General features: G+C 42.3%; 1 protein-coding gene across 1 annotated transcript in view; it reads right to left on the bottom strand.

Moving 5' to 3' along the window:
- The window catches only part of PPARGC1A (PPARG coactivator 1 alpha), a 367,614-nt gene extending 346,397 nt beyond the window's left edge, over positions 1–21,217 (bottom strand). Inside the window, exon 1 of the mRNA XM_075091755.1 lies at positions 20,918–21,217. Coding sequence (XP_074947856.1) covers positions 20,918–21,004 — 87 coding nt within the window. The 5' untranslated portion in view covers positions 21,005–21,217. The remainder of the gene's footprint in view (positions 1–20,917) is intronic.
- Positions 21,218–23,866: the final 2,649 nt, after the last annotated feature.

The following is a 23,866-nucleotide window of genomic DNA, read 5'->3' as shown; positions in this document are numbered from 1 at the left end:
TCCTCTTGAGTAAGGGGACTCAGTCAAGGTATGCAAGTCATGGTAACTCACTTGCTTTCCCCACCTCCTAGCTCTGCAGTATGCTACACAAATCACACATACCAATCACACTGCAAGGTCCTCTGGGCACCGACTCTTCCTTCCTGAACTGTGAGATGCCAAGGGAGGATAAAAAAAGAAAGGTTATGAAGGCTATGAAAAAATGAAAGGCTTCAGATCCGAGAACAATCACATCAGCAACAGCGGAAGTGAGAAGCACTCTGCACTCTCGCCCGCATCATAGGACAAAAGATAGAGCATGGTGATCAAAACAGCACCTCTGCTCCAGCCCCAACGGACAGCAGCTGTGGCTGCCGGCATTCCCCCACATCACCCCTTGAGTGATCAAATCCCCAGGCGTAGGAGGAAGATAAGAAGCTGGAGACAGGAGCACACTCCTTTTGAGTGAGAGCCAAGAGGACCCTTTACAAATAGTGACAGCTAGGCAAAGAACGCGTTTCCTATGTGACCGAACTTGTGACACAGCTGCAGGCATCCTATGTTATTTCTCTCTTTTGTCCTTACACAAGAAGGCACACCCATCAGGCTGAGCCAGATAACATCCAATCTCAACAGATATTCCAACCAATAAGGGACAGGCTTTGATTTAGAGTCTGAAAACCTTTAAAAAAACAAATCTCAGTATTTCATCCAAATAGCTCCACTACTCACCCACAAGTGAAGGAACTCTTACTGTCAGTACAGACAGCAGGACACGCCCCCAGCAGAAGTCAGCCACCTCCACCTACATCAACTGTACTCTGGCCTAACCATCAAATTTGCAACTCATTACAACCTATCTACTAGTTCTGCTAGCTTAAAACAATCTATTTTACTTTTTAACCCTCTAACAATTGTGACCTTCATTTTAAAAGATGTTACTTAATGAGAAGCATTGTAATTATTCCTTATTTTACTTGAAATATTTACAATTACTGCTCTCCTTAAAAACAATATTTAGTGCAGCATTTAATGGAAAATCTATAAAACCATCTACTCACAAAAATGTATATATGTTCTATAGACTGGTCAACAGATTTAACTCAGCTGCATTTTATAATTGTTTTACTTCAAGATTTGTGTTTATGTGGAAATTACTGATGAAAGAATTGCATGTATTTTGCACTGAAGTGTAAGTCATGCTGTGATAAAACGTGTATTTCTTTATACATCAGAGAACTAGAATAATTGGCTATTACATGGGCGATGTTAGATTTATGATTTTCTTATTTATTAATTTACTTGTTTAGGTTTTTTTAATATAAGTCCTTGACTTAAAAGAGATTGTATTAGTAAGTACAACGCCTAGCAAAACAAGGGTCTGGATCTCACTAATATGCTTTAAAAACACTTAATCTACTGAGCAAAGTGGGCTTGCAAGTGTATTTCAAATAATTCTGCTTTAACTTTTAATTCTACTGGTAAATGGAGCCAACCTTTAGACCCCTTAAAGAAGCCTAGACTTTCTGAAAGTACCATATCCCGACCCACTGCAGATCAGGTCCTTTAGTGAATCTTAAAGTGGGGTGGAAGCATAATAAAGGCACCAAAATTGAGAGACATTTTGAAAGTGCTGTCCACCATTTTAAAGGCCCAGAGGAAGAAAGGAAGAAAAAAAAAAAACTCCACAAAAGTTATTAACTATCCCTTCTGTGAAACACTAGCTAATGAATTAGGTAGTCTAGACAATATATGAGAGCTTCTCGACTTCCCCATAAACATCTATATGGAAAATACAGATAAAGATAATGCTTCATATCTTCAATATTTTTTCCTACAAAGTAAATGGCGTTAAATATTCTCAACTGATTCAAATAAAGAGATATGATGCAATATGTAGACTGCTTGCAGCTGGAGTCAGACAACTTTGGCACTCTGGAGATGTGTAGTTCTGGTTTTGCCAACAAAATCTCCTGTGCCACCTTCTGTATGTGTCACTTGATTTATTTCTTAAATATTTGTAAAGGGTAGAGATAAAGAGAAATGGAATAACAGAGGGAAGTGTAATTCTACAAACCCTGGATTGTCCTTTCATTTCTGAAAAAGGTAATACAGTCTCGTTCTGCAGTTCATGATGAAAACACTGTCCTGCTTTCATATTTGCAGTGGATTTGCTGACAGAGAAACATGTCTAGTTTTTAAATAATGAAAATGTCTTAAACATGTCCCTGTCACTGAAAATCACTTCTTGCAGGAGCTATTGTCAAGATCTACCCACATGCCAAGTGCTAGATGTAATAAGAGGGGGAAAAGAGGACATAAAAGAACTAGCTATTCTAGAAATAATAAACTGAAAAAATCTAAGTCTTTTAAACTGAGGCACACTTACTTATGTTAATCCAACACATTCACTCTGTAAACAAGACAGAAAACTGAAAAATATGGAAGTATGAGATTTCTGGAATTAGAAAAGAATTGTAACATTAGCATCAGGAGCAAACTCATCTGCTGGGTTAACTCAGAAAACACTACATCCCTCCACAATACTCGATATATTCACCTATTTAAAAGATGCAGTGTAGGTGTGAAAATGGGTATGGAAAAAGCAGACAGACATAAAGGAATTGAAGCTGAAAACATCAGCAATGCATACTGACAGTATGATAAAGCAGCAGAGAGGGTGGGCAGAGCAAGGCTATATTACGAAGGTGCAAACATGTGCATTTACAGGCTAAAGTTTGAGAAAAGTGGGGAAAGGACCCAGTTTTATCTACAAAGTGGGGTTCCTCAGTTGTAAAATGTATTGTGTAAGCGATCAGGTGGATTCATACAGAAGAAAACAGGCAATCCTGGCGAAGAAAATATGAGAGAGCTAAACCAAGTCAATGATTTGCCAAGGGCAGAGAACATATCAACTTCTATGATTTAGTAAGTCTCATGATGTTAGAGCCTGCCCTGATCCAGAAGCCAAGAAATTTTGTGGTATGTCTTTTCTTATTTCAATTTCTAACATTCCTGATCGCATAGAAAAGTGCGAAAGCAAAGCCAGCAGTTCAAAATCCTGAAAGCAAATAAAAAGGTCCTCAAAAATCATTAGAGGCATCATGATTTTAAGCAAGCTGATTTTAAAGCTCTGGCACAGAATTATTAAAAGCCAACCACCAGCAATGGTTTATCTGCTTTCCAAATTAATCATGGCTATTTATGAAGACACTGAAAGCTGTTTTGAATAACAGGAAAAAGAGCCAACAGTGAGGGAGACACAAAAGACCCAACCACCAATGAATCATTTGAAGGTATCCCCAATGCACATAATTACCATCCCCATTAAGCAACAGTCACTGCAATTAAGTATTGTTTGGCTTACATCAGTTACCTGGAATGTCTTCTGATCAGGCCTGTTCCAATTAAGTGGCACTTACTTACTACCTTAATCATGCAGTATCAGTTCAAAGCAGCATAGTACAGCTTCACCTTGAAAGCAATCAGCCTAACATTTGGCAACCAACAGCAATAGCCCCTGAGTTTCCAAATGAAAGAAAACTGGTAAATAAGTATAAAGCATCATTACATTGTCTTCTCTCAATTGCTTTTATTACTACAATTCTACTCACGTAATTCTTAAAGCTGCTACCAGTTGAAGAAGATCTGTTTAAAAACAAAACAGAGATTAAACACACGCTAAATGCCACACTTTGTGCTACCCCTTAACAGGAAGGTGCTGAGGAGAACATTAAATACAGAAACAGCAGGACAATGCTTAAAACTTTCATCAGAGTTTCACTTGTAAAAATGGAAATTTCTGCACGCTCTCTCTCCTGCCACACAACTGGCTATACATGTCTCCGTTTTAAACACTCAAAGTTCACTTTGAGCGAGATGCTTTTATGAAGCACACCTCTTCTGTTTCAGAGTATGAAGTACTTTTTGCTCATTTGAAACCAGTACTTTGCACCACAAATGTAGTTACACCTCTCACATTAGGAATTTAATTAAGGCACATATATAAAACGTAGTTTAGAAATGTTATGTGGATGGAATTTTTACTGCTTGGCAGCAGAGTATTTAGGGTTTTCAGACAGACACATCTAAATTAGCATAAAATCAGGCATTTCAATGTGCACTTTTATTTTGGTTTTAAGTTAGATTAAAAAAAAAACAAAACACACACCAACCCGTGAACGACCCTTTTACCTTCAGATAATATTAGTCCTAAACTTTTCAACCTGAACTTCAGGTATCATCTTTTAAGTCTGTCTTGACAGAGATTTCTTAAGTCTCCAAAGAATAAAATATTCAGAATCCCCCTCATTTCATGTTCAGTTGCTACTTACATCAGTTTAAAGTATACCTCCACTGTATAGGAAGTGAAATGCTGAATGGAGATATCCAACATAGCCTTCCCAGACAAAATGAAGATCCACTGGCATGCTTGCCTACCTGTAGTAACTAATCCACTAGAAGACTGAAGTGCCACCTAGCTCTGTCACCTTTGTTATCTGAGCTAGTTAATTTTAAACTATCTCAAATATTCCTACACAACACTGCATATTTTAGGAGAGCTCGCCCAAAGCCTTACTGAAAGGCACCTTCTTCTCACACCCACGTGCCTTCAGAAAACAAGACTCAGCACCTTTGACAAATGTTACTCTAAGTCCCCTGAACTCAGCTCTAAATTCAGTCATCACTGCCAAATCAAAACTCTTGGTGGTTGACGACAGTTCACAGGGAATTATTTCAGGCTGTGTTTTATCTCACATAAGTTTGGCACAGATATCAGGACAGGCCTGTTCCAGTCTTCAACTTCAGTTACAAAAATCTGTAAGCAAAATATACGTCATCAAATCTTATTTTCTAGGGAAACACATGGGCATTAAGGCTCTAGAGCCTGCATGAAGTTCAGAGCCCTGCACTGTGCAACTACATAAAAGACTGAGCATGCTAGGCTTATTTTAAAAAACTTCTACAGCTGGCCTTCAAAGTCCCATCTGTGATTAACAAACATAATAAGAATACATTATTAAAGAGAAAGAGACATCAGTTACAGTAATCAATTTCTGTGACTACTGGTAATTCTCTGCAAAATCCAGCCTAGCAAGGTTTCCACACAGCTTTCCCTGCAATGTGGCTGCAAGCTGTCTTCACGCATTAAACACTAGAGACACGCATGTCAAGAGACATTGATTCTTGTTGTTTAAGATTCGGTTGCTCAAAAAGCCCAAAAATTTGGTAAACGCTAAACAATTAGCTGCTGAAAGTCAGCCCTATTTATGATGTCTGAAGCGGAGCCTTCAAAAAGCTGGACGCTCAAAATCACTGAAGGGAGAGGGGGAAAAAATAAAAATCACATACTCAATACACGCCTACAGAAAAGTGCATTCATTTACCCATAGCTCTTCAGGGAGGAAAAATCCAGACCTACTGAAAACGAGAAGCTCCCACTGTTTTCATCTCAAATCTTTCCTAGAAAAGGCACTTAATCCTTACACACTTAGTACCTGTCCCTGTTTAGTGCTTTTACAGCAAATGTAGGCTGAATTCAGTTGTCTCTGGAGGCTGCAGCTGACCCAGGCTACTGCCCCTACAGACCTCTGGTTGCTCGTCATCACTTCCTGATGATCGCCCAGCACGACAGCACATCAGTGCTGTACCGTACCCAAGTTCTTTCAAAATAAGGGTAGGTTTGCTTGTGGTTGTTAAGATTTGTAAGAGTAGGTGTATATATTAATTTAGGGCATTTGTAAAGAACCAGGTGAGGGAGCAATTGCACACGCAGTTAAGCTTGCAAATTTGGATGGAGGGCGTTCTGTCACAAAGGCCACACTAACAGAGTGGGGCAGTAGAGGTGAACAACTGGCACGGTAACTCCCTTAGCACAGCTGACTGCAGACTTACACCAGAATGAAACCACTATAGGCCATCTCTGATGCCAAAATACATAGGTTTGCCTTTTCCTTGCTTGCTTGCTCTTGAGCCTCTGCGGCCCCTCCTTTATGCCGTGGCCAGTGTTTGCGTAGCCAAAAGGTGAGCCACATGCAGGAGGTGAGTGAACTTGAATGTGGAACACTTGCACCAGTATAAATGCAGGAGGCAAGATGGGAGATGAGGCCACCAGGGCCATCTCCTTCAGAAGCAGTCCTGGCTGAAGAAGTTTACGGAGAATGAACTACAGCATATCAGAGAAGTAACACATCCAGTTCATTTTCAGATATACAGTAATAAATTGAGCCCTGACACACACTGGCTTCTTCAAAATTGATCAGGAGTTAGTATATTTCATTTCTTTTTTCTTTTTTTTTTACTTTTGCATTAAACTAAGGAGCCAAGAATATCCTAAAGCTTTATTTTGTGGTGGGGTAGGAGACTGTCCCCTGCCTAGACCAATTCTGAGTATATTTCTAGTTATTCAAGTATTATCTAGAAGAAGATGGAAGCATTCTAAAGCTATCCAGGGTGCACACAACATGCTGGCACACAGACACACTAGTAGTATACATCATACATAAAGTCTTGCTCCCACATGATGCTGTTACCATTCTCTCTTTGGCGCAGGCACAAGCGTAACCATATAAAAACTAAGGTACAGTCCCTACAGATCCAAAGTTATTAAAAAATGCTCATTTACACACTGTGAATGTGAAAGTTCTTGCTCCTCCCAGGAAAGGTAGATTAAGTAACAGGGAAAGCTGTATTAAGTAACATAACACTACTACGTGTATAACTTAACTAGAGGACTGGCATCTCATCGCTAAAAATATCCAGCATTTTAACTCAAATATTTGATTACACCACTTGTTCGGTAACTATGCATCTGTAGAAGACAGCAACACAGCTGATTTATTACAGCATGATTTTCAGATTCAAAAATTAAGAAGATACTATATAAGAGTATATTAAGTGCATTAAAAGGGGGCTAGGCGAGATATCAAAAAATACAAGGAATTAGCATAGATGTTTCTCCCGGGTTTCAGCAAGGATTGTTCTAGGCTTCACACTAGTCAACATTTCAGCACATAAAATTATGATAAAATTAGTAGACAGAAATAAGATCGGCAAAAAGTCATGAAGATGAAAAGGGGTTCATTTAACAAAGTATGTTTGGGTAGAACAAAGTACTAAAGTGCAGACCAATAAACAGAAAATGGATCGTATGTACAGAATGGTAGAGTATATCTTGGATAACCATGACTCGGTTAAGAGAGCAAGTACTGAAGCACACAAGTTACTCACTGTGAACTCTCATTGTGGTATTGAGGCAAAAAGAATTAATTTGAACGTTGCATGTAATGAAAAGAAGCAGGTACGTGAATAATTCTTTGTAGTACTGAGAGCATTGGAGATCCCAGTACTGAAATACCATCTCATGCTTCTGCCATCTGATCTTCCTGAAGGGAAATCAAGAAATTGGAAGGAAAACAGAAAAGTTATGCAAGTGTACTTGAAGTCTGCAAAAAAAATGTCCTCCAGTAAGAGTCTTAAAGAGGTCACTCTGATTAGCTTAACAAAAAGACGACACAGCAGTGTCTTGAGTGGAAGTATTTTTCAGAAGGAGAAACAAAAAGATACTGAAGGGCTTCCCAACCTACCAGGTCAAGTCATAAAGAGAATCTCTGCCTAGACAATTAACTCTGAACAACCCTAATGAAAAACAGGACTTTCTAAAGAACGCCAACAATGAGAATGATTAACCAGTACAATAAGTATCAAAAGCTTTACCGAATACTTTATGCCTTCCTTCAGATAAATCCTTAAATTTTGGAAGATATTTTGATCAAATAAAACTGAAACATTAACCACTGTTTTCAATTCAATGGAGAGATAACTGGATAATAAGCAATGGCTGAATTCACTGGTCAAACTCCGTGGGTAAATCTGTGGCTTTACAAAATATTATTCTTCTCAACACCAAATCTCAGCCCTTTCCTCTACACATGCAAATTAGAAATACCATCAGTTCTGAAGATCGTTCTTGAAAAGACATCTTTAATTTGCTGTATATTTTACTGCTGAGGACAAGACAACTGAAGAATTTATCACCTTAGCTACCTTGGTTATATCATTTCATTCAGTGTTATCTCCTTGTCTCCCACACATGAGTCATGCTGTTATCAAAGTCTTTCTCACTAAACAATTATTTCCTTTTATGATTTCTTCTGGCTGGTCAAAGATAAGGGCTTACAGTGAGCTTGATTAGTGTTGCAAACAAATAAGAGTAATACTAGAGCAGACGTAACTAAGCTGAAGTAATCAGAACTATTAATAACCTTTTGATTTCTAATCAAATACAGCTCTGACTTCTGCAGCCACTTTGTTTTACATCTTCCAAACTACAAAAGAATTAATATTTTAATAAAATATTTCTCAATATGCCAGCCCTTTTATTCTCTTGTCTGCTTTTTGTCTTATACTTTATAACTCTTCATTTAAAAAAAAATTAAAAGAAAAACACACTAACAAACCCAACAAATCTTCTATTGAAAAAAACAGATCCACACTTTACGCTGCCTTCCCTGGTGACAAGATTTAATTATACATCACAGTAGTACAAAATTTTGCATTTTTTTAATCTAATAGCATTCCTGAAGACAGGAAAATCACGTTTACTGATACCTGCATTAATAAAAAACACAAAACCCTAGCTTGAGACATAAAACCAGGGCAAAACACAGTTCACACAGTTAATATTTGGCAAAATTATATCCAAAAATAGGAATCTAACACAGTAATGCCTTAGAAACTTGCACTGCACATAGCACTGCTACATCTATTCTTTATCCTGGGCAACTACTAATCCAAAGGCAGATAGTCATTCTGCTTAAGTAGTGAGCAATGTCCTGTACAGAGAACACCCAAACCCACTGCCAGCTACCCAGGCTTTTAAAATGGGAGAAGTACATCCTCTCCTCATTCTCTGCAAATCCCGGATAGACAACATATTCTTCCGAACATGCAAAGCTTTTCATTGAGACTCTCCAGAAGGGAATGCATCCAAGGCACCAAATATGTCCTACAGTCGACAGCATATTTCAACCTACTAATAGGAGAAGAAAAGTTCTTTGTTTTCATGGATACGTATGTTTGTGATTTCCACAAGTTTGGTTTGTTGTTTTTTAATACTAGCCTCTCCATGATTTTTCCAAATACTCATTTTTTTCCCATAGGGGGAAAAAAAATGCAAAATACATGTCTAAACAATCTTTTCCATTTGCATTGGTCGCTTACAGTTGTAGTAGCCTTAGAAAAGCCGAATGCTGCTCAGTGATAGTTTATAGTTCATTTAGACATGAAGGTTTAGTGATAATTCTAGAGATACTTCTGTACATCTGGAGTTTTAGCGTGCAGTACACTGTGCAGCCCCAGCATACGCACAACATGCACACGAATATCATCCTTGTTTCAGGATGCTCTAACAGCTCTCCATTTCATATGACACTTAGTCACAACAAGAATAACAAAAAATAAACAAGTTGCTGCAGTTTTTTTCATCATTTGCCATGTATTTTATGTAACAATTAATAATAAAAAGAGTAAAAAAGAAATCACAGAACTAATGAGTTTCATCACACAAAAAGTTCCTTATTCCGTAACAACTGTGTGGTGCCCGCCAGCAGACTTAAATATAGGCATCAGTGTTAAAGGTACAAATCACTATGCTAAACACAAAAAGGAAAAAGTATGTCTGAAACATGGCAAATATTTTCCAGAGTTTTCACCTAGAAAATTCCTTTCAAAGACAAAAGAAAACAAAAACTTTAATGAGACGCGTGAAGTGTTGGCCCACACAGATTTTAAATTACTGTAAGCTGTCTTACAGAATGGCCAAATAGCGATATTAATACACAACATGCACTAAGATAAACTAGACACTTTACTTGCCAATTTTGTCTCAACTTTATTAGTTATCAATTATTTGGTAATTATTTCTTCCTTTCATTTTAACATGGTTTTAGGAGGTAACGAGGCAACAGGCAGGCCCTTTTTGTCACAGGTATGCCCAAAATTTTCCTTATAATGCTGTATGTGCTGACAATCTGTCCAACTTCATGCTCAAAAAAACGGCTTCTTTTCTAAAGGCATCCTCCAAACCCATAATAATAAAAAAAAAAAAAAAAATTCATAAACCTCCCCTAATTAACTTCACTTCCCAAAAAAGCCACACATCTGTTTTCACAGCTGGAAATGATTCAACCATTGGTAACCAGAGAAAAGCTCCAGAGTGTTAAAATACTCTAGCCAAAAACTGGCACTCCAGCAAAGATGGATACTTTGCCAGCACAATCTGAGCAGCTGTTAGGACAACCTTTATTTATACTGAAAGGGCATGAGACGTCCTGACGCTATTACTCCTAAACCAGCAAATCTTACTGGAAAGACACCACTGGTTGAAATGGACAATGTAAAAGCACAACACACATTTCACCAATCAAGCAGATTATAATTACGTGAGAACAGTGATGTACAATAATCCACTCTCTACCCACTTTCCTACAACAGATTCTGCGGGGCTCAGCTTCTGGAAAAAAAAAATCCTTTGTATCTTATTTTTAATACAACTGCTATTACGAGTGTCAGAAAAATCAATTAACAGTGCTGCCCTAACTCTTTAGGAAAAAAGGACTTAGATAAATAGAAAAAGATTATGCTATTTCTTTTACAGCATTATTTTTATTCTGAAAGTGACATCAAAAAGCCACAACCCTCTCCCTTCCCAGCCCCCCCTTTTTGGCTTTGACATCACACAAAGAGAAAAGTATTCCTTTCACTGCTTCTTGTATAGCTGGAGCATCCAAGCTTCTGCACACTATTATCACTTTCCATCCTTGAGTATGAATTATTTTAATCCTCCAGCAATTAGCAGTCTTTGGAGGAAAATAAAAAAGGCTAGAGGTGCAACCTTACTTTTGTTTTGCTAATTTATTTGGTCAGTAGTTCATCTACTCGTTGTTTCACATTGCTTAAATATTTAAGTGTGTGCATGTCCTACTTAACAATGTTTTGGTTTTACCATTACACATTTTCAGCCATCACCGTTTTTTTTTAAACCCTGCTTACAATCCAAAAGGAGTTTCCTGTCCTTAAGTATCCTTCATGCATGGCTTTCTCTTACTGCACATAATTTTGCATTTTAATGCACTACCTATTCATTTCATCACAAGGCTTTTTGCTTGGGAGAAGAAGAGGAATCATCTTCTACTTGCAAATCCATTTAGCAAAGGAAGAGACTGAACTGCCAATGAACAATACTGTAAACCTTACCAGGTTTCCTTGATCTCCTCATTGCTTTCTTGCTCCCACTGCCATAATTACCATCAGCACTTCTGATGTACTGGAATTATAGCAAGCACTTGACAAACAAGAAGGAAGCAAAGTTCTCTGCCCTTAAGATACAGCTGTCTAAGGCCCCAATCCAACACACCACACACTCCTTTTAAACCTGTAAGCAGTTCCCTTGACTTCAGTTGAGCAGTTAAGTGGTCTGCTGGATCATGGCCTAAGCAAACTATCAGCCTAAAGAGGCAGCAGACAGATATAATAAGATGCTTCATTAATAAAAAGTCAAAGTTTAGCAGATGCATCAAGTCACAATGTGCTGTTTGACTAGACAGAAAAAAAAAAAAAAACGCTTGAAGCGAGTTATCTCGTCAGAGTGAGTTTTTACAATCCAAATACACTTCTGACGTTGTAAATTGCTATGTCCAGGGACCCCATGACAGCTGTGGATACATTTTTGCAGCCATGCACACGTTTCTAAAACCAAGTTCCAGCAGCCCGTCAGGAATCATTACTACCATAGAAAACTGGTCTGAGCTTCAAAAAGTCTCACTGCAAATACGCAGTGTTGTAACATTCACCTCCTGCCTCAGTCCAAGACAGTTCGTTCAGAAAGTTAAACAACAAAAAACACCAACCGACCAGACTTTTAATCAAAATGAGGTAACAAGTAAATGTTCACAACCAACAGCTGCCTCAAAAACAAAATTACGAGAAAGCTCCATCCTAAGCAATCAGCTCCACGGTCACAAAAGGCGGCTCTGAGGCTGAACACAGCATCCTGAATTGCAGGTTATGCTATTCCCATTTTATCACTCCCTTAATTATTTCACTTCTAATGTTTGTTAGAGTGGAGCAAATGAGAACAAGACATCATTAAGGTTTGGTTGGTTTGTTTTTTTTTTTATTTTTAGAAGAATAAAAAGCTATTGTTTATCTGATCTAGAGACTGAGCAAAATATGGCAGCAGATACCAACCTACAGAAACAAGCAAGAGATGAACACAGTGAAACGCAGCAGTCAGGGTGATGAGCACGTTTTGGTCAGTTTGTTCCATAGTTTTCCAAGCACAAAATAAGTTTATCCATTTTTAATAATTAGGCAACAATGGCTTTCAAGAGACCAAGTAAGTATAGGAAAGCTTAGATGATCTTCCTCAACAGGCTCATGACCTCACTAAGAAAAAGGGGAAAGTGTGGGGATAGCAAAGAAGTGCTGGTTAGGAGAAACAACCCAGCAAGCACCAACTCTAGCATCAGTCCTAAACAGAAGGAGGTGGCAGTAAGACTAAATAAGAAAAAACTACATTATACAAAGGCTTTAAAAGGACAACAAGAAGTCGAAAATCTAAAGCACTAAATTAGGCAAAGTATGGACTTTGACTTTTCAAGTAAGGGTAAGACAGAAGGTGGGGGGCAATCAAGACAGGATGTTCAACCGGGGCTCACACTGCATACAGAATGGATGGAATGCAATGGGGTTAGCAGGGAAGACAGTGAGAAAAAGGCCGGTGAATCCAGGCTGACAGGAGGTAATGTAAGTGGTGGCTTTATGGTCAGAGCTTTGGAGGATCAGAAATAAACATACAGGCAAAGCAATATATAGAAAGTCATTAGAATTTAGACAGCATCCTTGAAAGGAAGGGATTGGAAGTGATGCTTGGATTATGTCCTTTAGTGATATGAAGGAATTCTCTGCAAGGGGAAGAGAATGAGTGGGATTTTAGACTGTTTCTCACGTTCATTTTGGCTGTGGAATGGTATTTTTCCAAGCATGAATGACTCCTGTATAATACAGAAACATGCTGTAGCACTGACAGTGAAAACTTGTTTTGTGAAATTCAAACTAGTAAACTCATTAAAGTAAAAGATATTACCTTCCCCTCCAGGAGAGACTTATAACCTTCACTCATTCAAGCAAGTACAGTAACACCTCTTCCTCTTCTTTATCCTTCTAATAACCAGAACCTAGATCATAAGTTCAAAAGTGGCAGAAAAAATCACATCACTTTCAGCAGGCTTTGGATACAGCCTACAGAACATACTCTTCATTCTTCTCTCCTCTACAATTTCAATCCCGATCTACTAATTCCAGAATACTGTGAAGCTCTAATCGTCATCATCATCAGTGTGATTTCTGGCTCAGTGTTCCCCTTCTGGCATATTGGTGCAGGTGAATATACATGAGTAAAGCTTCACACAAGGACTAGAAAAGCAATCTGCAGTTTAAAAAAAATGCATATATTATGTGGCATGTATTTTGTGAGAGGGATGGTGAAATATTCTATAAACAATTAATTGTCAATGGAATTCAATAAATGTTGTTTTAAAAAAACCTAATTATTTGTTATAATAACCAGCTACTATTGCCATTTTGTATGTGAAGGTTTGTAAACTACTTCCATTTGAGAAGTAATTGATTCCATTTTTATCATTTGCTCAAGTTTATGTGGTTGTTCACATCCAAAGAGATGATAACATCTATTTGCAGCAAATTATACATTATAATTCCTCATTCAAAAGCTGTAATGGAAACAAAATGCTAATTTATGCTGTAAACGGAAGTACAGAATCATAATCACTCATTGTTAACATTAGGAACTAAATTGCTCTTGCAAATAATAAAATGGGTTAAAAACGTGGAGGGCTTTTGTGAGCCGAAGTACCCGTGCCTCTTACTCGCTCACGTGTTATATTACAAGTGAGCAAACGAACCTTTCCTCTTCATGCCCAACACAAACTACCCCTTTTTGAGGGAAAGAATAATGGTCTTATGATTGCAACATAAGGATGCATGTCAGGTGACTGTTGTACCCACGAGCCTCCAACCAGCTTCCCGAATACAGGCTTTCAAGCGCTCCCTGCTCGGTAAACTGAACTATGCGCAGAGGCTGTCTAACACAAGCAAGTAATACAGAACTGTAAGACTGGGAGAGCCAGACAGCTGGTGCTGAGGGCCTGACATCTACGCTATATATTTTGCACCATGTACTTCAGGGTGTGGTTGGTTTGATTATTTAACTTCATCCTAGATCTGGGCTCATTTCATCAGTTTAATGTCAGTTTGGAGCTCAAATGCACGAGGGAACACACCTCCCAGTTCAGTTCTATACTAAAGGAATGCTGTTCGTTTGCAACAAGACCAATCTACAACATTACACAAAGCACAGCAGAGGCCGAATGAATGCAGCACACCCCTGCTCCCAAGAGAAGTGCTAGTGTAGACACAGCTCTTGTCATTTCAGGCCCCAGTGAGTTCATATGGAACCAAGAGTGCCTAATTTCTCCTTCCAAAATTAGGACCACAGTGTCAAAGCGCCACATCCACATCAAGGGTCACTCTGCTATTAATCTCTCTTCACCTTGATTTTACCTTTAGAGTAGAGACAATAACACAGAGCTACTTAGCAGAACGGAAATCTCAATTGCCACTTGTACAGAACATGGAGCCTAAGACAAAAATGTTGTGGAAGTATTGGTTCTCCATCCTTTTTAGCAATTTTACAGTCCTATAGGGTTTAAACATACAAGGAGATTTGTTTACACAGCAAACAGACACATCAGAGGAAATAAAAAACCACCAACACATTAGGACTGTGCACCTGCTCTTCCACATTTCATTAAGCCTCTACACCTAAAAGTACATCAGGTTCTCTCCTATGTGCATCCGTTGTGCTGGTATCCCTCAGTGATACCTTCTGGTCATGGCGAGACAAACTGGATCGCAAGCATCCACACTGCCTCAGGAAAAAACATTAAAAAACCCATTAACTTTTGCTAAGTCAGATCAGATGATTATAATCTAAATGATAAATGCCAGATAATACGTTCAAAAACGTGTATATTTCTAAATAAGCTGCCGTTTGTAAACAACCCTCTCCTAGCTTACCTTATATACCTCAAGTCCCTTCAAGAGTTTATTTGCCAGCTTTTTTTCAGTTATTAGTATTAAAGAAATACAATTATGTTATCAAAAATTGGAAATTGCCTTTTAGGTGACCAAAAGAAAGTTCCACTGCTTCACATAGTAAATCATTTTGCTGCTGCCCTTTTATATTTAATACCCTTCTGCAGTACACATTTATCTCTACACTAGCAAAGTGTACTCATTGATTTCCTATGGTCTCTCTGGAAGAAGGTTCTGCTTCCCTGATGATGAGTACAAAGGGTGGATGACCCCATTCTCATTCCAATGCAAACCCTGCACTTTTACATTTCTGCTTAGACCACACGAACATTTGACCAGCTAAGAACTCCCTGCCCTCTTCCTACAGAACACATTGCTAGAACTACTGACGTTTTCTCCTGAACACAACTGTATCTTTGAGAATCCCATCTTTTGTATAAAGCACTAAAATGCATTAGTTCATCATGGCCATAACTGCAACTTACAATTTGCACGTAAGCTTTTCTTCTAAACTAAGATACAAAATAGCATCTTGCCCATATTCTGCATGTGCCTTAAACTCACATTATTGTGCTCTAATGTATCACTATTTAGCTGTTTTGCTCTGGGGCAGGAGGAAACAGTTTGTACCGAGTTTAAACAGGGGGAGGGTGGCGGGGTATGTGCCAGACATGCACTGCCATCAGGATACGCTGTTTTTTCATCCAGTCAGTGGACAGATTTATTAAACAACAACCAGAATAACAGCACAGGAAGTGGACAGAAAGTATGTTTTGAAACCTACTCTCTAGATGCTGTGTAATGGCACTGACACCCATGAAAACAAATGGTAGCATTCACTACTGGTCACTGCAACTTTTCAAAGTTACTGTGTTGAATGACCAATTAAGACATTCACCTCTGAAAGAACATGGCTTTAGAAGTCTATTACCTGTTTTATTAAACTATCTCTTCCTCATTACCCTTTCGTTTATCTTTTGCTGGGATGCCAAGAGGTCTCTTCAGTTTCGCTTTCATTCTTGCAGTGTTTAATTTTCCTGGCTTTGTGCACCAGCATAAAACACCCCTTGGATATAGAAAAGTCAAGAAAATCTCAAATCCAGGATTAACTTTTTTCTTTTTTAATTACCAAGTCTTTTCTGTTAATACTAAACCAGGATTGCTGCTTTTTCTTAACTTTTGAGTGTCCTTTCAATTTGCAGAGATGTTACAGGCTTTGCTAAAATATAACTGAAGTTGAATGGTGCTTTTATTCCATTGGTTTTCACAGCCAAATAACGTACAACTATCGATTGAGTCTTTTTCCATTAAAGAAAAAGGTCTACAAAATCATAAAGTGCATGGCCCAATCTTGTGCAGAGATTGATATGGTATCTCTCATTCAACATCCTCATACACATACATACTTAGTATATTCTATACATGTGCAGTGCATTAACACAAACTCATCTAACTTATTTCCAAAGCTGCATAGACTCTGAGTTCTACTATTAAAAAAAAAAAATCCAAAAACCATGGAAACAAAAATAAGTCAAAGTCTCACTGGCTATGGACCAAAATAGAAATGGCCGTTGGACCTACTCTAGTTAAAAGAAGAAAACACATAAAAGCAATATACTACATTCATTCAGTCCAGCACCCCAAAAATACTGGCAAAAAGCTCTGACTGCATTGGGGTACTTTTCTCCCTGCATACGAAGAGAAGAGCCAAGCCACAAAGCCGGCTCTTAGTTTAATCCTTCACTGACTGACTTATATCCACTGAATGCATCCTGTGGAAGCGCGCTGCATAAAGTACTGCCACATTTGAAAACACAGGACAGAGAGATGGTGCCAGGTAACAAGCCCTCAGCTGCGCGTTGCAGGGAAAAATATCTGCAATAATGACAATAATCAGGCAGCATACTCTCATGTTAACTTCTAAACTGCAGGGATTTTCTTGAGGTTGAATTAAAATAAGCACACAGATTTATGCCTTAGTCATAGGATTTCATTCATGAACTACATTTCAAATTATTTTCAAGCACTTCCCAACCATATAGATTAGTAACACAACAACGTATCCGGTTCTGGACTGGAGAGTGAAAAATAATTAATACAAATAATGCTGCCAGTTCAGCATGGACAGGTTATGCCCAAGAATATTACTGCTCTTGCAAGGCTGAATACCCCCTTTGCAGTACTCAGAAATAGCTGTTCTTCCCTCATGACTACTAATTAAGAAATAGATGTAAAGAGAATTTCAGTAAGTCAGAAGGTACGCTCAAGAATTTTCCAGCTAACACATATTCACAAAATAAAGAACTAAAAGTAGGATGTTTGTCGAGGGTCATAAAATGCATTTCACAAAATGAATCAACAGGAAATCTCCTGGATATTCCTTCACCTCAGGTTTAAACGCATTGGCAAGACAACACAGGTAAGTTTACCCAACCACAGTTCATAGTTCTCAGGATTTAAGTCTGCAAGTTTTTCCTCATCTAGAATTTAGCATAATGGCTAAGTCCTGTACTAAAATAACGGGGGGGAGAGAAACAAAAAAAATTATATCAAACTTCAGGAAAATAGTCAACCTTTTTGGAGTTCTCCTTAGTAATGCAAAGTCTTAGCTATAACTATTACAGTGTTTTATTTTCTGGAAGACTGTCTCAGAAATGGATTCAAAACAGACTTCATAAGGTTTCTATATATAATTTTTCTGATACAAGCTTTTCTGTGATGCACTTTGGAATTTAATATGCAATGGAAAAGTTCCTTCCAAGAATATTACCAACAAATCACGCACATAGTCTTGTGTTTAAAAATGAACTGCAATAATGCCTCAAAAATCTAAAAGTTGAAACGCATCTCTCAACCCTCATGAATTATAAAGCAAATGTCCCATCTCTGCTTTCAAAACTGTCAGATAGGATATCACGCTTCTAGAAGAAGTCACTGTTCTCTTTAACCTGACTGGTTCCATTATTGAGTCTTATTTTGATTACTTATACTCTCATTAAAGTATTGAGATGCCAGGAAAAGATTCTTTCAGTAAGCTATGGCTGAACCACTATTGATATTATACAAGGGATCCTTTTACCTTGTACTAGATGTTAAGAGTGCATCATATTGATCTAGGAATAAAAACCTATTCTTCCAGTAGTCAACCCATCTTCTCATCTCAGCACTTTAAAGTTTTTCTGTTTGCTGTTCTGTTTTAAACAGAGTATACAGAACAAATTCTATTTCAGCTACGTTGCTATATTTAGCAAGAAGAAATGGTTTGCAAGCTTTTTTTTTGCTCCTTTGGATGCAATTCAGGTAAAAACAAACATGAATATGGCTGACTGTCAAATTTAAGCCAACTTTCCCTTTTTAAGTGTTAAAACTTGTAAGAAAAATCTATTTGCAGCAAAATCCCGTATTCATTTTGATTTCATATTCAGACTAACATCTAGTGCTAATCCTCAGATGGTGAATTTGACTGATGTAAATGCTAACGTAATACGCAAAAGATGGAAATAGAACGGAGCCTTGAGCATCAGAAAGCATACGTATCTCAAAAATTCTTCCCATCTTCACCCTGGAAGGTCTTGCAAGCTCATCTGTTCCCGTTGTAATGCTATATAATGATTACGCTTTCTCCTTCTAAACTCCTTTCCTAATCATGCATATTTAATTCAACTTTGTGCATATATCCTACAGTTTATATAGCCCTTCTAAAAATAGAGCTTCTGCATCCTGAATTATGTCCCTTGCTTTCCCTTAGATGCAGTTCAACATCGGTATTTAGATCAACTCTGGATTTGTAGGCAATTCATCCTGCTTACATCGCGATACGGGCTGGCCCTCCCGAAAAGAAATGTAAGGGAGCCTATCGTTCCACGATGCCATCCTTCCACGGAACTGTTTCGCTACGGAATGAAACTAACTTTAGACAGAGGAACTGGTTTAAACCTGATTTTATTGCCTGCGTTCCTAACCATTTTCTCCGATGGTTTCAAAGGAGTCTTCGTACGACTGCCTGCCTTTTATACCAGGCACAAGCCCTTCTTAAACCTCAGTTACTTGCGTGGGCTCCTGTTTAGCAGGATAATAACGTACGTTCTCTGCGCGTATAGCCACACCGGCACCCGTGCGTGCGCTCGGACGTGCGGGGAAACACAGGCCGGCCGGGGCTGAGCCGCACCGGCCGCCCCCAGCCGCCGCCCGCCCTAAGCGCGGAGCAAACTCCCGCCGCGGGGCCGGCGGGGACGCCGTGCTGCCGAGGGCCGGCACCCCGAATTCGGGGGCACCCCCCCGCACCCCGGCCCCGAGCGGCGGCTCTCGGGCGGCGACACCTGACGGCTTCGCGGAGCCGGCGGCGGCTCCGGCGCTCCCGGAGGCGGCAGTTCGGCGGCGGCTCCGGGCTTGGGGCGCGCCTCCGTGCGCCCGCTCCCCCGCCAACACCCCCCCTCCCCTCGGGGCAGGCCGACTGGCTCCCCGCCGGGCCGGCAGCTTCACTGCCCACCCCTCCCCGAGGCGGGCCCGCCGGGGCACCGCAGATCAGTATTTATTCGGCTGCCGCAAGGGACGGCCCGGCCCCCGAACCCCGTCGCCGGCCGGCTGCTGCCGGAGGCGGGGGGGCCCCGCTCCCCGCCGCTCGGTGTCATCAACCCCCGGAGGCAGCGGGGAGCGCCCAGTTTCTCGATCCCTCGGCTGCGAGGTGTAACCTTAAACCGGCAACTGCCAGTTTGTGGGGATTTCAGTTTCCTGGAAACCGGGGCTGCGCGTTTTTCCATGAGCTCAGCGGGTTCTGCCCCCCGCGGGCGGGGAGGGAAGGAGGGGGGACCCCCGCGCCCCCCCGCTGCCCCCCGCCGCCGCGGCTCGGGGCTGCCCCTCGCCCGCCCGCTCCCACCCGCTGCCCAACTTTTCCTGTCACGCCAGCACGAGAAACCGCCGTCCGCACGCACGCACGCACTCGCACACACCCCGATGTAGTTTATAAATGACAGTTGCCTGTAGACTTTCACCAAACAAGCAGCGGGGGCAGCAGACTACAACAGTTATTTAATTAAAGACGTTTTGGAGGCTCCCAGAATAGCTCTCCACCTCTGAGGCGCGATTTCTGGTTTCTCCCCGCTCGCCGCCGCCGGCCACCCTCCGCGGCCCGACCCACGGGCGCGGGTGGGAGAGACCGAGCCGGCCGGAGGAGCCGGCGTTATCCGGCTGCCCGCTCCGCATTGCACAGTCATCAAAGTTAAGTACGTGCAAAGGGGACGGTGTGGGGGGGACGGGGGGATCTGAGCCGAACTGTTTCCACCTAGGCAGGATCCGAAATTACGAAGCACACGCAGCCATTTCTGAGGACAGGGAAAGGGGTGTGCGGGGTCCTCTGGCAGCCAGCCTGCCACTCGCACGCCTGCACCCCCCAACCCGCCCGGCAAACCGGCCTGGCTGCCCTCGGCGGGGGCTGCGGCTGCCCCCTCGGCGGGGGGCTCCGCTCGACTTGCCGCCTTGTGCCCCGAGTTGCTCCCGGGTGGCGCGCAGCCCTCCGCTCCTCGACCCTCCTCCCGCTCCTCTTCCTCACGAGAGGGGCGGAGGGGGAGGGAAAGGGGCTGAAAAAGCACAGCGGGAAAAGGCTCTTTTCTCTCATTTCTTTCCTCGGCTGATTTCCCCCCCCACCCCCGCGAGGCGAACAGAAACACCTCCAGCTCCTTCCTGCACGCACAGGCACCACCTTCGCCTCCCCCGAGGAGCGCAGCGGCGGCGAGCGCGCCTCGCAGCACCGGCCGCCTCTTACCTGGTTGAAGGAGGTCTCCCAGGAGGAGGTGTAGTTGTAAAAGAAGGAGGAGAAGCAAGCGTCTTCCGACAGCCCGCAGCCAGCCATCCTCTGGGCGCAAAGCCTCTTCGGGAAGGCACGCGGCCGCCTTCGCAAACTCTTGCCTCTTGCGCGATCGGTGCCGGTGCCGCCGCCGCGGAGCGTGCCGACGGCTTCGCCCTGGCGGTGCGTGCGAGAGGGAGCGAGCGGCCGCGCAGCGAGGGAGGCTGGAGGGAGGCGAGCGGGACGCGTGTGCGTGTGTGTGTGCGCGGCTGTTTGTGGCGGCACCGAGGGGCCGGAGCCGGCGTCACGTGCGCGCGCTCACTCCGCCGCCGCCGCCGCCGCCGGCGGGGACGGGCTGCGCTACAGAGCCCGGCGCTGAACCGCCAGCGCCAGGCCGCCTCTCCATCCCCGCCCGCCCCCGGCCCTCCCCGGCAGCGCAGCCTGCGCAGGGAAACGCTGGGGGTGCCTGCAGGACCCGCCGCCGCACCGCGGCGGGGAAGGAGCGGGCAAGCGGCGAGGCGCCTCCTCCCCCGCCGCGCCGGGGCAGCGCCGCCAGGGGCGGGCCCGCCCTCCCGCCCGCGGACCGGCCTCCCCGCCCCGCCCCGCGCCCAGCCCAGCCGTGCCGAGCCTAGAAAGTTGGGGCTGGCTTTCCCGCACGCGACCCGTGGCCGGCGAGGGATGTGCGGTGACAGGCGCGGCCCCTGCCCCGCAGCCCGGGCCGGGCCGCCCCGCGACGGCGCCGGAGGGGGCGGGGCGCCACCTCCCTCCCGCCCGCGGGAAACTTCTCCTCAGAGTCGTCCCCGAGTCCCCCTCCCTCAGGTACAATTTCCCCCGCTCTCTCCTTTTCCGGTGGGGCATTTTCCTCAGCACCCCCTTTTCAAAGAGCGGGAGAAACGCGGAGTAACTTAATTTTTTTTTTCTTAAGCGTGTCAGCGGCCACGGAAGCGGCGCCGGCACCGCGGCTTCCCTCCCGGCCGCGCCGCTGTATCCAGTCGCCCGCCGCCGCCGCCGCGGTGACAAAGGCGCCCAACTCAGGAGGGAGCCCGCCTGGTCGCAAGGAAAAGTGAAACTGACGGCCCCTAAGCCGTCCTCATGTTGTTCATCGGACACAGTGAAGTCACACTGAATGCAATGATACCAAAGTGTTTGCCAAACAATTAGCGGAAATCGATTAGATTACGTTGACCGTGCTGCTTATCCTGACTGCACACCCAGCACCTCAAGTGCGGTCATCTGACAAGGGGAACATTTTCCTCATCAGCTAATATCAATATCACAAAATTCAGATAATTACAAATGGAAAGTAAATTATCTAGATGGCAGTTTTTTTCAGAATAATTGTTCTATTTCATATAAGAATATATGGTTTTCATTTTTTAAAAAGTAACATTTTTGCTTCCAAATTATAACTGGGAAGGCCAGTGGCTTGCAGAGCAGCACCCAGCACATTCATTACCACCCATAGCCGTCAATGGAGAAGGCTAGAAACTCTTTTCTGCCACAACTCTTGATCAAAAGCCTACTGAAACTCCTCGCTTCCCCTCGCCTGATACTTTAAGGAAGAAACCACCATTTAGGAATACCCATGGAACCCTTTGTCCATTCTACTTGTTGAGGAAATCTTATTTTATTCAGTCTCCAAATGTGGCATAAGAACAGAATACCATGAAGCATACCCGAGTGTAGTGGAAACTAAGCTTTTTTATGTGAGTTGACTTTGTCTGAAGGAAGGCTAGCCAAGAGTACTTGAATTCATCATCCAGAGGAACCTTTGTGACAGGCAGCTCTGTTCCACACAAGGTCAAAGAGCCTTTCGTCCTGCCCTAAACTAGGTAAAAATACAGAGGAAAGGATCCCAGCAACAATATGGAAACTACATCAGAACCAAGGTGTTCCCTATGTCCACAATGTTTTGTTTCTCAAATTGCTTTATTTTTTCAAATTTTCACTTTCAAATTTTCCTTCTGAGAGACTCCAGCCAGTCAAGGCTGCTCATCAGTGGCCCACAAAACTTCACGTGCTTTAAGAATTTATTTCAACTTTTCAGACAGCAACAATTAAGGCATAAAATTCCTTTCTATTTCACCATCCTTCTTGAATTGTTCTTTTCCCTCTGAGCGGTCAGCGTTTAAAGCATCTCGCTTCTAAAATTGCAAGCAACTTGACATTGCACGTTTCATCTTTGTACTAAGTCTTAGTGCATTCCATCCTGAACTTGTACTCCAGCATAGCCTGACCTCTAAGCTATTTATGCTGTTCAGGTAAAGTTTGCACTAAGATTCTATGGTTTGAACCAAAGTTCCTACATTTTGAACTGAAAATCCTACAGTTTGGATGCTTCTCCTTTCTCTTCTCCTTTTCTTTTTTGTTTTTCTTTTCCTGTCGTCCCCCCCCCCCAATATCTGATGTTTTTGTACACTTCAGTAGGTGGCATTTACCCTATTTCCTCTGCTCTAGCGACGCACATACTATCTGCCCCTCCAATGCAATGATCTTTAAAAGCCTTAAAACAGATTATGGGTTCTTAAATGTTTGGGGGTTTTCTTATCTTTTCCCTTCATTGTTCCTCATCCTGCTGTTAACCATTTGCTCTAGCTCAAAATCTCTTCATGGGAAGTTCAGAGAGCTGCCCCTGGGGGAGCATGACTGGTAGGAGGTTAAGCTTAATTGCACCATGATCAGTCACTAATGGAGATCCACCTGGACTCTTTTTGTACAGCTGTGAACTACTCAGAACCTATTTGAAGCCTCAGCAGAGCACACTTGTGCTAGCAGCAAAGCAACATCTGAAAACTTACTGATAGCATTATGTACTGCTCCTCCAGACCAGCTGTAGATGTTTTCAGTCAACCAGCCATTACCGATACGGCTGATAATTTAGTTGTCTATCGCACGATTTAGCACACTAACATCATTGTTACTGTGATG

The sequence above is a fragment of the Phalacrocorax aristotelis genome, chromosome 4, assembly GCF_949628215.1.
Source record: "Phalacrocorax aristotelis chromosome 4, bGulAri2.1, whole genome shotgun sequence".
In the NCBI taxonomy this organism is placed as follows: domain Eukaryota; kingdom Metazoa; phylum Chordata; class Aves; order Suliformes; family Phalacrocoracidae; genus Phalacrocorax; species Phalacrocorax aristotelis.
This window is presented reverse-complemented; position numbering and strand designations above follow the sequence as displayed.